The 12713-nt window shown below is 42.6% G+C and overlaps 1 protein-coding gene across 2 annotated transcripts in view; it reads right to left on the bottom strand.

Annotated features, from left to right (window-relative positions):
* Nucleotides 1-4787: 4787 nt before the first annotated feature.
* Nucleotides 4788-12713, bottom strand: part of CDKL5 (cyclin dependent kinase like 5) — a 128173-nt gene continuing 120247 nt past the window's right edge. For both annotated transcript variants that reach the window (XM_014875802.2, XM_088160247.1), the window contains one exon: nucleotides 4788-12262. In XM_014875802.2, coding sequence (XP_014731288.1) covers nucleotides 11879-12262 — 384 coding nt within the window. In that variant the 3' untranslated portion in view covers nucleotides 4788-11878. The remainder of the gene's footprint in view (nucleotides 12263-12713) is intronic.

Here is a 12713-nt window from a genome sequence, read left to right as displayed (position 1 = left end):
CTGGGGAAGAGGAAGGTTCGGGGCCATGGATCCTGTGAGATGCTTCTGGCCCTGGGTTGGGGAAATGATCACGACGATGTGCTGTGAACACTGAAATGCAGATGGGGTCCAAAGGCCGGGCTCGGATTCTCTTCAGGAGGACAGATGTATGCCAGGACAGACATCTCATGGCCTGAGACAGGGCTGAGGCCAGACCTGGCTTGTCCCTGGTACGAGGGCTCCCATCTGAATCTCACACTCTTCAATCACCTCGTGTTTGCTTCTATCAGGAAACCTCTGGCCTGAGCTGCTGGGGCTGGTTTTGGGACAGATATCAGTGCCTTGAGCACCAGGTGGATAAACATTCTCTGTATCCTCTCTGGTTTTGCACTGACACATCTCGGGGACCCCAGCACTTTGCTCCCTGTGGAGGTTTGGGCACAGATACAGGGACTCACTCTTCTTAACTGTTTGATCTCCATGGCCCGATCTCTAGTGTGAGTTTAGAACCCAAAGAATTTGGGACATGTGGATGATGGACCCATCTTCCTGGGGTGACAGCCCAATTCCTAAGGTTCATGTCCCTGCCTCAGCCCAGGAACCGATGCCTAACACAGCCTAGGTGGGAACTGCAGCCCCCACAGCTCCCATGAGGGAGGGCTGTGGGGAGCTCTGGAGTGATGGCTTTGGTTTGCCTTCCCACACACCTGCAGCACAAACCTGGCAGGCACTAGAGGCCTTTTCCCTATTTTCTAACAATATGTGCATCCATCCCAAAGAGTCACAGCATCAGAACCTGAACTGTCTCAGGGAAGAGAGGACAGGCATGAAGACAGTGGCACTGAGGCAGCCTGTCTGCCTCTCCTGTCCTCTCCTTATCCCTATGGGCAGAGAGGTGAATGCTCGGTGTGCAGAGCAGGAGTACAGATATGACTAAAACCAAATGGGATGTTACCAAAACCATGAGAAATGCCTTTGGATGGCTGTGCAATTCATCACATTCATTTGTGAGAGCAGATGTTTCTGCCTTGTTTTATTCCTGTATGTAGAGACAAATAGCTGCCAAGGAAATAAGCTCTTCTGGCAAGTCTGAAAGCTGCTCCGCTAACCAACAGTACGAAGTCTACAGAGATGTAGAAAAGACCAATTCCCATCTGCTGAGATGACTGCAATACACCAGTACTCCCTTGCTTCCCTCCTACCTCCTCATCCATGGATAGGATTTTTGCCTATCCACAAATTGGTCTAGGGACACATTTTCTTAGTAAGAAATCACTGTGTGCTTCTCTTAATGGTGAACAGTCAAGGCAAGCTCTACTAAGAAGACCCACTGAGTTTGAGGCACTTCCTCAGCAGCCAAGCTGTGGGACCAGCATGGTATAGCAGCCTCCCTGGAGGCACTGCACTTCCAGCACGAGGGAGACAAGGGCTCCCCAGCAGCCATCACAGCTCTTGTCTTGCTAGCACTGAAAGCAGAAGCATTTCCAGGTCCTGGATGCAGTTGCCAACAAATTAACACACAGCTCTCCCTGCCCTAAAAGCAGCACAGGCAGCTCTGCTCCATGTCCTGATGGATGGTAATGGGGGAAGGAGCCTTGGTGTTGATGTTTTGCTGCACAACTGAGGAGTGCAGGGGGGAGCACGAGGGACAGAAGGGTGAACTGGGCACAAGCTAGTGAATATTTGTATCACCCCAAAGCAGTTAAGCTTGACTGTAGCTAGTCAAAGCCTTGTCTGTGACTGGCCTCTGACAAGTTCCTATGCACAGTCCAGGCTTTTTCAGTTGTCTGGTTTTGGAAATGCACCCAGTGGCAAAGGCCAGAATCTCCTGTGCTGTGAGGTTTGGAAGAGCTGGCAGGCTTAATGCACAGCCTGAATGGATGGACCACACACCATTATACACCAAGGCACCACACTAAATTATATATCTTCACATGACTGATCCTACATAAAGAATATTATTATATTGGAGGAAGAAAATACTTTCTAGGTAGAAAGGACCTGTGCTATCACTCTTCCAGCCTCCCATCTTCAAAGAAATCACTAGACCTTTTTCTAGATTGAAATGTATGTTAATACATAAGATGGAACACAATGCATTTCACAGTTCATTTACCTTTTGCCTTGCCCTGTCCTTTATCTGCAATTCACCTCTCCAGCTTGCATGAGGAAGGGACCTACTTCTGACTTGCAACTAAATGGTTCCTGCTAAAGCAGGAGTTTCTGTTCTGATCCTTGCTATGCAGCTCACTTGCTAATTGACCTCTAGAAATTCACTTAACCTCTGCCTCTTATATAAGGAGTGCTGAGAGGCTTAATTAATTAAGTGGTCCTAAAATGTTTTTAGAATTGCATTTGACTTCCACTTCTGCATAAATTCAGCATGTTGGAGTAACAGTGTGATTGAGGCCATCATGAAAGTGAGACAGCACCAGCTGAAGTATAATTACATAAATACAAAAGCTTTTCCTCTTAATCATAGAATCACAGAATGGTTTGGATTTGAAGAAACCTTGAAGATCATTTAGCTCCTATCTCCCTGCCACGGGCAGGGCCATCATCCACTAGAACAGGTTTCTCAGAGCCCCATCCAACCTGGCCTTGAACACCTCCAGGGATGGGGAGCCCACAGCTTCTCTGGGCACTCACCACCCTCACAGTAAAGAATTTCTTCCTAATATCTAATCTAAACCTGTCCCCCTTTAGCTTGGAGACAATCCCCCTTGTCCTATAACTATATGTGCTTCTAAAAGTCCCTCTCCAGCTCTACTGCAGCCTCCTTTAGGTACTGGAAGGTGCTATAAGGTCTCACCAGGGCCTTCTCTTCCAGGCCCAAATCTCTCAGCCTGTTTTCATAGGAGAGGTGTGCCAGCCCTTTGAACAAATCAGTGACACTCCTCTGGACATGCTCTAATAGGTTCCCATCTTTCTTGCATTGGGGTCCTAGAGTTGGACACAGCACTCTAGGTGGAATCTCACTAGGGCAGAGCAGAGCAGAGGGAGAGAATCCCCTCCCATACTGCTGCCCATACTGCTTTTGATACAGTCCAGGATACTCAATCAGCCTTCTGTGCTGGAGGTGCACTTTGTCATCTTGTTCTGGACTTTTCGTCCACCAGCAGCCCCAAGTCCTTCTCCTCAGGAGTGCTCTTGATCTGTTCCTCCTCCAGTCTCTAGTTCTGCATGTGACTTTCTCGACCTACATGCAGGATCTTGCACTTGGCTTTGTTGAACTTCATGAGGTTTGCATAGGCCCAGCTCTCAAGCCTGCCCAGCTCCCTCTGGATGGGTTCCCTTCCCTCCAGTGTGTCAACTGCACAACAGGGGTTGGCGACAGTGCCCTCAATCCCACTCAATGTCCATGCTGCTGACAAAGATGTTAAACAATCCTGCAGGTCTTGGTCTGGTCTGCAGGGAGACCAATGTATGGCTTTGCAACTGCATAGAACACAAGGGGTTTGAAAAAGGAAGTAGGACCAAGAACTGCTTTCAGCTTTATCACCTGGATTTTTAGGATGGAATGCATAGAGAGAAGTGAGGGAAAAAACGCTGCTGAGAAGTTTGTACCCAGTCTAAGTTACCTGATCAGAGACTGCCTCAGGCCTCCAGACCAGCCACTTCATTTGCAAGTCAACAGCCCCTTTATCTTAATGGGTACATGCAGGAATTATCCCTTCACTTCCACCCAGAGAAAAATATCCACTCTGCCCTCCATTCCATGGGGGCCTAATCCTGACTACACTGGGGATACCACATCAAAGTGCTCAACCTCTTCAAGGAGATGGCCACTCTAGTTTCTGGGGCTCTGCAGGGGGTACAGAAAAGGGGTTACTAAAACGAGATTGTTGGAAGAGTAAGAGCCAAATAAGGTTTTAAGAGTAAAGCCAAGTCCTCCAGAGTGCTGGGGCACCTCAAGGAAATACATTTCAACCCCATTTCTAGATAGAAATGTTGAAATGCTTGTCCTGGTGGAAACTGAAGCCATTTGCTCAGGGTAGAAGTTTCCCTCCTGGGGAGGTGATGGGCACAGCTCAGTCAGGCACGGGGAGCAGCCTGGTCTCACCAAGGCTGTGGCTGCTGCACAAGCCATCAGGCAGCTGTTTTGGAGGGACCTAACAGACTGCAAGTCCTGGCTTTCAGCAAGTCTTGCTGGAGCTCAGAGGGAAAGAAGAGAGGCCCAGGAAAAGTGGTCACTACTCCTCAGTTTGTTTCCAATTATTGCAAAGAATGAGACTAGCAGGGAAATATTTAAAGTTTTTTTTAAAGCTGCACACAGTAACAAAAAAACTCATAGCCAGGATACATTAAAAAGGAAGCAATCAAAAACTCTTATTACTGACACCTCTACACTTGCTTAGAAGTGTCTCAGTTTACATGTGACAATGATCAAATGCCATTATGACACTTTTCCTGCGGTGAAGACTGTGGGCTGGAAGCTTTCAGGGCCTTTTAATTTCTGGTAGTGCCTGCTGAGGGGCTTGGTGGATTGATACTTTTCAAAAGAGAGAACAGCAGAGATTCTTGCCCTGAAAGGAAGAATCTGTCCTGCAATGAGACTAGAGGAATGGTGGGCAACAAAGTCCTTCTGAGATGTTGCCCTGTGGAAGCATCCCATGGAAACATCAGGCTTGTGGACAGATGCAAGCGGCCTCTCAGATGGGGGAGTCAGCCTGGACCTGGCAGTGACCCACTGGGCACAGGAGCCCTGGTTCTGGTCCATTCCACTCATCTGAGCCAAGCTAACATATGGAGAGGTGCTCTGGAAGAGATGTATCAGGAATAAGATCAGCTGTTGAACAATGCCAGTGTTCTAGTGCAAAATTTGCATTTTTATTAAAGACATATTTTGGAAGGCCCATTCAAAAATACATTGTGCTCAGTAAAAATTAACCATTTCCATGCTGATAATTAAGGTTACCACAGGATTTTTTTTTCTCTTTTAGAATATTTACAGCAACAATAGAAATTGTACAGAAGTAAAGAATGGAATACATGCTCAAAAAAAATTTGGTAAGGTGTACCAACAACATGATACAAAGGGTTGTATACAAACACTTTACAAATGGTTTATTAACTTGCATGAAGTCATCCCTACATATTCAACACATTTTAAAATCAATTTGTATTCCAGGATTAAAAAGGCTAACACCACAACATATCCCTTCCACAACAGAAAGCACGGTAGATTTAAAAGTTTGTGCGCTTTAGATTTCTAGTAGCTGTTAAAAAACATCAGGGAATCTTATCCATAAATTTAGAAGTTTTGAAAGCTGCCTCCCCAGCCTGTTAATCTGCACTGGCAGATAGTGAAAAAAAAAAATTCCTAAACTTCATTTTTCCTTCTCTCTTCCAAATGACACAAATTTAAAATTAAACATTCCACAGTGGAGACCTAAGCAGTCCTGGAATTCCTTACAGATTAACCAGATTTTAAAAAGCCTGATAGAATTTCCAACAAAATTATGGTTTCTGGGACGATTTTAGCTTATTGTTCCATATAACCCAAACATGAAGTTACTTCTTTCAATTAGTCATATCCTTCAGTAGTATGAGTCTAAGATGCGCATTAGCAAAAAAAAAAAAAAAAGAAAGAAAAGTCGAGACAGTTCCCTATGCTTAATGTTTTGCCTTGTAACTAAAGAGTTAAAAGCTCTGCCACTGGATTTACATGTCAGGAGTTTACACCAAGAGGTTCATATCCCATAGGAAAATTGAACAGCGGCTTCCACCTTGTGCTATGAACATGCTTTATCTTTATGCTAAGGAAAGCTCTACAACAGCAGCTACTTCACAACGCATTTCCACGTCTGTACAATGAAGATGCCACCTTGCATTTCTCAGAACAGATCCAGAGAAACAATGCCCTGTGAAAACAGAGACCTGGTGGAACGAAAAGCCTGGTAGGCAGCGTGTTCTGGTGGGGGCACAATGAGGTAAGGTATCTCACCCAGATGAAATGGAAAATTAAAATGAAGGAAATCCTGAGCAAGTCTAAGGATAGCTGTTTGAGTAAAACAGCAAACAGGGTGGAGTAGTAGATAAGGCCTCTAACTCCCTGAAAATCTGCACTAGAGAAACAACAAAGAACAAGGCAACTGCAATATTTGAGAACCACGAGGGGAAGGCCAAGGGAAGACCTGCAAAGCAGTGCAAAGGATGGTATTGGGATTCTAGAGGGAGAGCTCAGATGGCTTGGAGGTTTCAGAAGTATTTCAGATGAAGGCCCAACAATATTTTATTACATGGTTGCTAACAGTACCTGGAGGAACAATCTTTTTAGATGTCTTTTCAAAATTTGGAGTCAATAATAAGCTCAGAATAAAGAAACCCAACCTCAATCACATTCTGCAAGAGAGAGGAGGTAGATTGACTTGCAGAGAAGACAAGAGATGTGTCATCATTCTTAGGCTAAGATACAAATTCCATGTTCAGGCTCTTGGGCCATGTTTCAAGAGTCACTTCTGCCCAGCTGCATATTTTGTTATGTTCTAAATGAGCCTGAGAAGCAATCTGATTTGGTGGAATGAAAGCATCCAAACATAGTGGGGCCAGTCCTCTCACACTTTGTATGCATCTTCCACTGAGTAGGTCAAACCCCAGCCTTTGCATCAAACAACTGGCTGCATACAAGGTCACAAATCTGTATCAAAGCAGAACTCAGAACAAGTAAAATTCAGATCGAATCCATCAGATTTACCATGCTGTCTCATGTAGTAGCTGTTAAAAAGTCTACTGAGAGAACAGATGACCTCACACATCTTTTTTTCTTACAATCAAAAGAGGATCTCCTATAAAATCTGCTTTGCTAATTTTAATGAAATTTGCTTTGTGATTGCAAAATGAGGAATCTTCTGTTTTAGTACAACATTCAGTACAGCACAAACCTTCACTTGCTTGATGATTAATGCACTGCTGCTGCTTAACCATTTGAAAAAGGTGCCAAAACCTAGAACTTCCAAGCTTTTTATATTCGAAGGGTTTACTCAAATCACCCCCTTTTAAAAAAAGGCCAGAGGTTAAATGGCTTTTTTCCTCATTCACTACAAACCCAGTTAATATCATACCACTAAAAGAGCTGTGTAGGGAAAGGCACCTGTTCTTAAATAGTGTCCTGATTTGAAAGTTATTCAAAAATGGTTACATAGGGCACATCACCTTTCCAACCATCTTCTGTGGCACTCCTGTTTCAAATGGTGGGCCTATTAACATGAACAACAGCCTAGATGCATGGTTTGTGATATTACCCTATTAACAGATGTATGTATGCTAGCAGGAATGGAAAATATAAACATTCATTGCCACCCCACAATTTGTAGTATATCATATATGGCTATCCTTCTAAAACTCTTTGTGTGACTGGGATGCAAATATTCTCCCAGTTCTACTCTGACAGTGATCAACACATACAGAATTAGTTACATGCAAGTATTCTGAAGCATGTCTCAATATCAAATCGTTACAAGACAACAAAAAAAATGAAGCATGAATAAAACTCCTAATACTTTTAGAGCTCCTCTTTAAAGTGGCCAGGTTTTGCCTTAGCTATCTACATCACAACTGTGCTTACAGGGCTGTATAATCTATATTCCAATAGGTTACCTGTGTTCTTATAGGGAGATCTACAGAATTGTTGAGAATACATAGCTTTTTTTGGGTGAACCCAGGCGTCTACTCAGTTAACACCTCATCAGCTTTTGAAGAAAAAAAGAAAAGGTTGGTATGTAGCTTTTTAAACAAGTGACATTCATCTCCTAAGAGATCTAACAGTAATGACAAGGAAGGTGAAGAGCCTACCACAGACCACTGCTTCCTGAAGAGTCACTCCAGCCCTGGTCCCAGAAACAAGCTGGTGTGGTAGAGAGGAAGGTGACAAGCCAAATGACAACCTAAGGATGTATCATGCACTTAGAAGTTTGAAGCCTGCTTTAAAATTGATCTAAAAGTTGTGTTTGGGGAATGTTTTAAGAGACGAATCTGGAATCATTGACTTCCTGCCAAGAACTCTGCCCAGTGCTCTCCCAGCAACCTCTCAGGGGGGCAACGAAGCTTGTACTGCAATAAATGGAGCAAGAAGTGTTAAATAGGTCAAAGGGACTGCTCTCTGTGGCCAGGTCTGTTGATCATAGATGTTGTTCTAGGTTAATATATTTGCATGGCAGTTTAAAACGACAGCTTAGACACTTACACTTAGGATGAGCTTAAGGTGCTTTTTTTTCAGTTAAAAAAGCTCAAGATCTGTAACAAAAACATATAGGCAAGTTTAGACAGCTTGAGTTCTGCAAAATGAGTACAAGTAATTTCTGAAACTTAGTTTCTCTTTCTATTCACATCATCAGTGATGCCATAAGGCAAAAGATTGCCAAAGAATAAAATGGATTTTAACTAGGATCCTTTATACTAAATAAATCTATAGAGCATGTAGTACAGGACTCACAGACCAGTGAAAAGGAAAGCTCACACTTACAAAATAGTTTTCTCTGTAATTCTCTTCCTCTTTATTAAGTCAGAAAATCTCAGTCACTATAATAAGACTCCTTTGAAAACCTCGACAAAATCACATTAGCCATATTCTAAATATTGGGAAGATAGACCAAGTTAAAAATACACAAGTCATCCCAGCACCAGCTGGCCGAGCTGCTGGAATTTCTTTCCAACAGGAGAAAGAAAATACTACATACATTCAACACAATTTAGTATTCAACTGAAAGCTACTACAGTTTGTTGAGTTCAAGAGGAAAATGCAGTATGAAGTAGAAACAAGTTTCTGTAAATATGGGCCACCAAATACTCAAACATTCCTCGGGTCACCTTTGAAGATTTGCTAACTACTTTAAACAGCTATATGTACAGTCAGGGATTACCCTGATTTAACTTAATGGATACAGAGAAAAAAATCCTTTTGAAACATTTTTCCTTGCTAGAAATCATAACAACCACATATTGCCCAGTATCATCATCCCCAGCATGAAGATCTTCCCAGCAAGCTAAAAACCTTGCAGAGGCCAAAGGACACATATCCACAAAGCACAGGAGAGTCTAGACTGAAGATTCCCTGTGAGACTGAATGCAGAATCATCAAGGTTGGAAGAAACCTTTAGGATCGTCCAGACCAACCATCAACCACCCCAGTCACCCCTACACCACATCCCCAAGTGCCATATCCAGATGCCTCTCAAACACTCTCAGAGCCGGTGACTGCATCAGGTCCTCGGACAACTTATTCAAATGCCTGAACATTCTTTCAGTGATCTTTTTTCCTCTAATATTTAATTTGAACCTCTCCTGGCACAACCTCTCATCCTTTCACTTAAGACATGGGAGAAGAAGCTGACCCCCACCTGGCTACACCCTCCTTTCAGGTGGTTGTAGAGAGCAATGAGGTCCCTCCTGAGATTCCTTTTTCCAGACTAAACAACCCCAGCTCCCTCAGACACTCTCACGAGACTTGTGCTCCAGGCCCTTCATCAGCTCTGTTGTCCTAAAAGAGACATTCAAACTGCACTGCTTAGAGCCCCACTCTCTCAGGGTGAAGGATTTCAGTGGCAACAGCCCGTTTCAAAGCAGGGCTAACAGGGCTCATGTAGCTGAGACCAAGCAACGAATCTAACAGAGACTGCTAAAATAAGCTGCTAAACTCTGACAGTGATGACAAATAAATACCACAATATCTTTCCTGGATGCCCACTGAACTTAGAAAAAAACTGAATACCCTTTCATGTCTATTTATATATGCTATATATATGATATACCAATACAGTATATATCATATATAGAGAGATATTATATATCATATCTATCTATAGAAAAATCACATGCACATTTCTTGCAGGCAATTGACAAAGGAAGAATTCCTATTCTGTAATTTTTCAAATTTAGTAGACTTATTTTTAGTCCTGGACAAAACTGATATAACATCCTTCCACACTGTTCTTTCTAACAACAATTCTTACAGTAGTGGTGCCGAATTTGCTGTTGTTAAAACTTTGGTGTGACTCGAGGTACTGAACAGCATGTCCAGTTTGCATTGCTATCCAAGTCAAAAGTTCAGCTTTTACTGCCTGGCTGCTTCTGTTAACTACATCTATGGCTAAATCATCCAATTTACATTCAGGTTAACCTCTTTTTGGAAAAAGACATTGTATTTGTAAGTACAGGTGTCTTATGAGGACAGCATCTAGAAAACAAACTATGCTGCAGAGTAATGAGGGACTAGAACTAATGTGTTTAAAAAGGAAAGATTGTATTGTTCTGACACTACAGGCCTGGCTCTCCTCTTATTGCACAAAGTTTAGACTGGCATAACTCTTTTGACCCCTACTGGCTCACCTTTGATTTACTTGTGTATTTGCTACACTTGACATTCACCAAGGCAAAGGCAATTTTAACTATGTTGTACAGGAGACTGGAACCCAAGATCTAGTATTTTGCTGAGACTGGTAGCTGAACTGGGTATGGGAATATTTGGACAGTAAGACCTAAGGAGAAATCAAGTTGCATGGCAACCTTCTCCCTCAATATCCAAATATCAGAATTGTAGCTTTAAATACATCCTGAAATACAATAAAAAGTGCAAGAGTAGTTTGAATTCTAATACAGTGTTTATCTTATTAGTTAATAGATTGCTAGAGATGTAAAATACACATATGCATAAAAAGCTTATATCATGATCTGCAGTGCCATGCTATGCTTAAGTGTCGAAGTTTTGCATTTCACTTGCAATTCATGCTGTGTCTTTGGTTTTCACCCCTGCTATTAAGTGGAAGAGCACCTGCTTTTGCTTGTAGTCATGGGGCACTTTATCTCTCTGGAAGAAACAAAAATTTGGTACTGGGGCTCTGTGCTCTTGATGCAGAAATCCCATTAATATTACTAGGAAAGCTAAGGAGACAGGGGAGAACATACCACATTTAGATTACTGTACAGTTCTGCAGTCTCTTACATTTAGCCAATACTTCCAACCAAATATCCCATAATAAAGCTTGGAATCAAATGTTGTCTTTTGTTTGTTACCTGTAATGCCTACAATACTGGGATCTCATAGCCAAGCAAGATTCATACTGTTACAGTCACGTTTATATCCACATTCAACTTCCTTTTATTAGAAGTATAATACTGCACTTTATATCACAAATGTATAAAAAATATGGCAGATAGTGTCATAACAATACTTTTCTTTTAAATGAGTATATTTAAAAAACAGACAGTTATTTTCCATTTATATATATATTTTTATATAGAATAAAATACTCCTGATGCAATATATAAATGTTACTGTTAGTTTTTTATAGAAACTACTGTAGCTGTTGCACTGCTTCACAATGTTTCAAACAGCTCAAAATAACTTTACATTATAACATAAAAGATATGATTATAACAGTACGATATTAGGTCATCATAAATAAATATTACAAATCCTATCAAATATGGAAGTTTAAAAAACAAATTTAAGACATACAATTTAACTTTAAACCCTTAACGGGGATACACTTTTATCACATAAACCCCACTGTTTTAACTAGGCAGCAAAAAATGTAGTAAGGGCATAGGTCTAGACAATGTTTTCACCCTTTTAAGTGCCAATACATACCAGAAGTCTCCCAGCTTTCAGACAGAGATGTGCACTAAGCTGGAATGTAAATGAGAGAAAATGACAATGCATTTTTCTCCCTGACGGGCACACTCTGCCTGGCATCCAGTGACATTTGTGATGACTGGTAATTCATAGTTCCACTTGTGTTCCTGTATAATCCCTGACTCTCTCGTGGTGCCGAACAGCATAGCTCCACCTGTACATATTGCACACCTTTATAAAGCTGGAAATGCAGTCTTACCATCACCAGAACCACCACCGCTCCCTAGGCTGCTCTCCCCCCACAGCGGGCTGTTTGCTGGAGCGCAGTTACAAGGCTGTCTCTTTGAGATCGTTCAGGTTTGGCATTCGCGAGCGGTTTGCTCGGCCGTAGGTGTGCCCGTTCTGTCCGCTCTTGGGAGGCAGCTGCTCCGAGTAGGGGGGCCCGTCGCTGACGCTCCTGCTGACGGGGGACACGTGCCAGGTGGGCTCCAGCTGGCCCGGCATCTGCAGCCCCGGCCGGCTCTTGGGCTGCGGCTCCGGCCGCACGCTGCTGCTGCCGCTGCTGGAGCTTTGGCTCATGGCATGGATCCGCACTTCGGGAAAAGAAGCTTTGGCTGGCTGGCTGGGTAAGGGCTGGAAGCGAGGCTCAGCGGCGACAGGATGGTTTGAGGAGAGGTGCAAGAGCTTCCGAAGAGATTTTAATGGCTGGCTCTGAAAGACACACAGAAAAGCTCCATCATATCAGACCTCCCATAAAAAAGCTGTCCTATCCTAAACTGAACACCTTGAACTTTACAGGACTTCTTCACTTTTACTTCTTATTTGTTTGATATATTTCATTCCAAGCTATGACTACACATTTGGGAAATATCTTCTTATCACAGTCCAATCTATTAGCTACCTGAAAAGATGGAACCTTTCTCCCTCAGTAAAAATTGCTCCCATCAATTATTTTATCCTTGTTTCCTTTGAAAATGCAGGCACAGACAATTGCATTAGCTGTCTGTCTGGCACTTTTCCTGCTATTAACTTAAGAACCTCAGCCACATTTTATAGGGAACAGATTTCAGAAATACAAGTTCTTAAAAACGTTGTAAGCATAAATTAGGGGTTAGAGTGAGTCTTGAGTAACCATCTGCACTGAAACAAGGTCTGGCAGAAC

Source organism: Sturnus vulgaris, chromosome 2 (assembly GCF_052056855.1).
Source record: "Sturnus vulgaris isolate bStuVul1 chromosome 2, bStuVul1.hap1, whole genome shotgun sequence".
NCBI classification, from domain to species: Eukaryota; Metazoa; Chordata; class Aves; order Passeriformes; family Sturnidae; genus Sturnus; species Sturnus vulgaris.
This window is presented reverse-complemented; position numbering and strand designations above follow the sequence as displayed.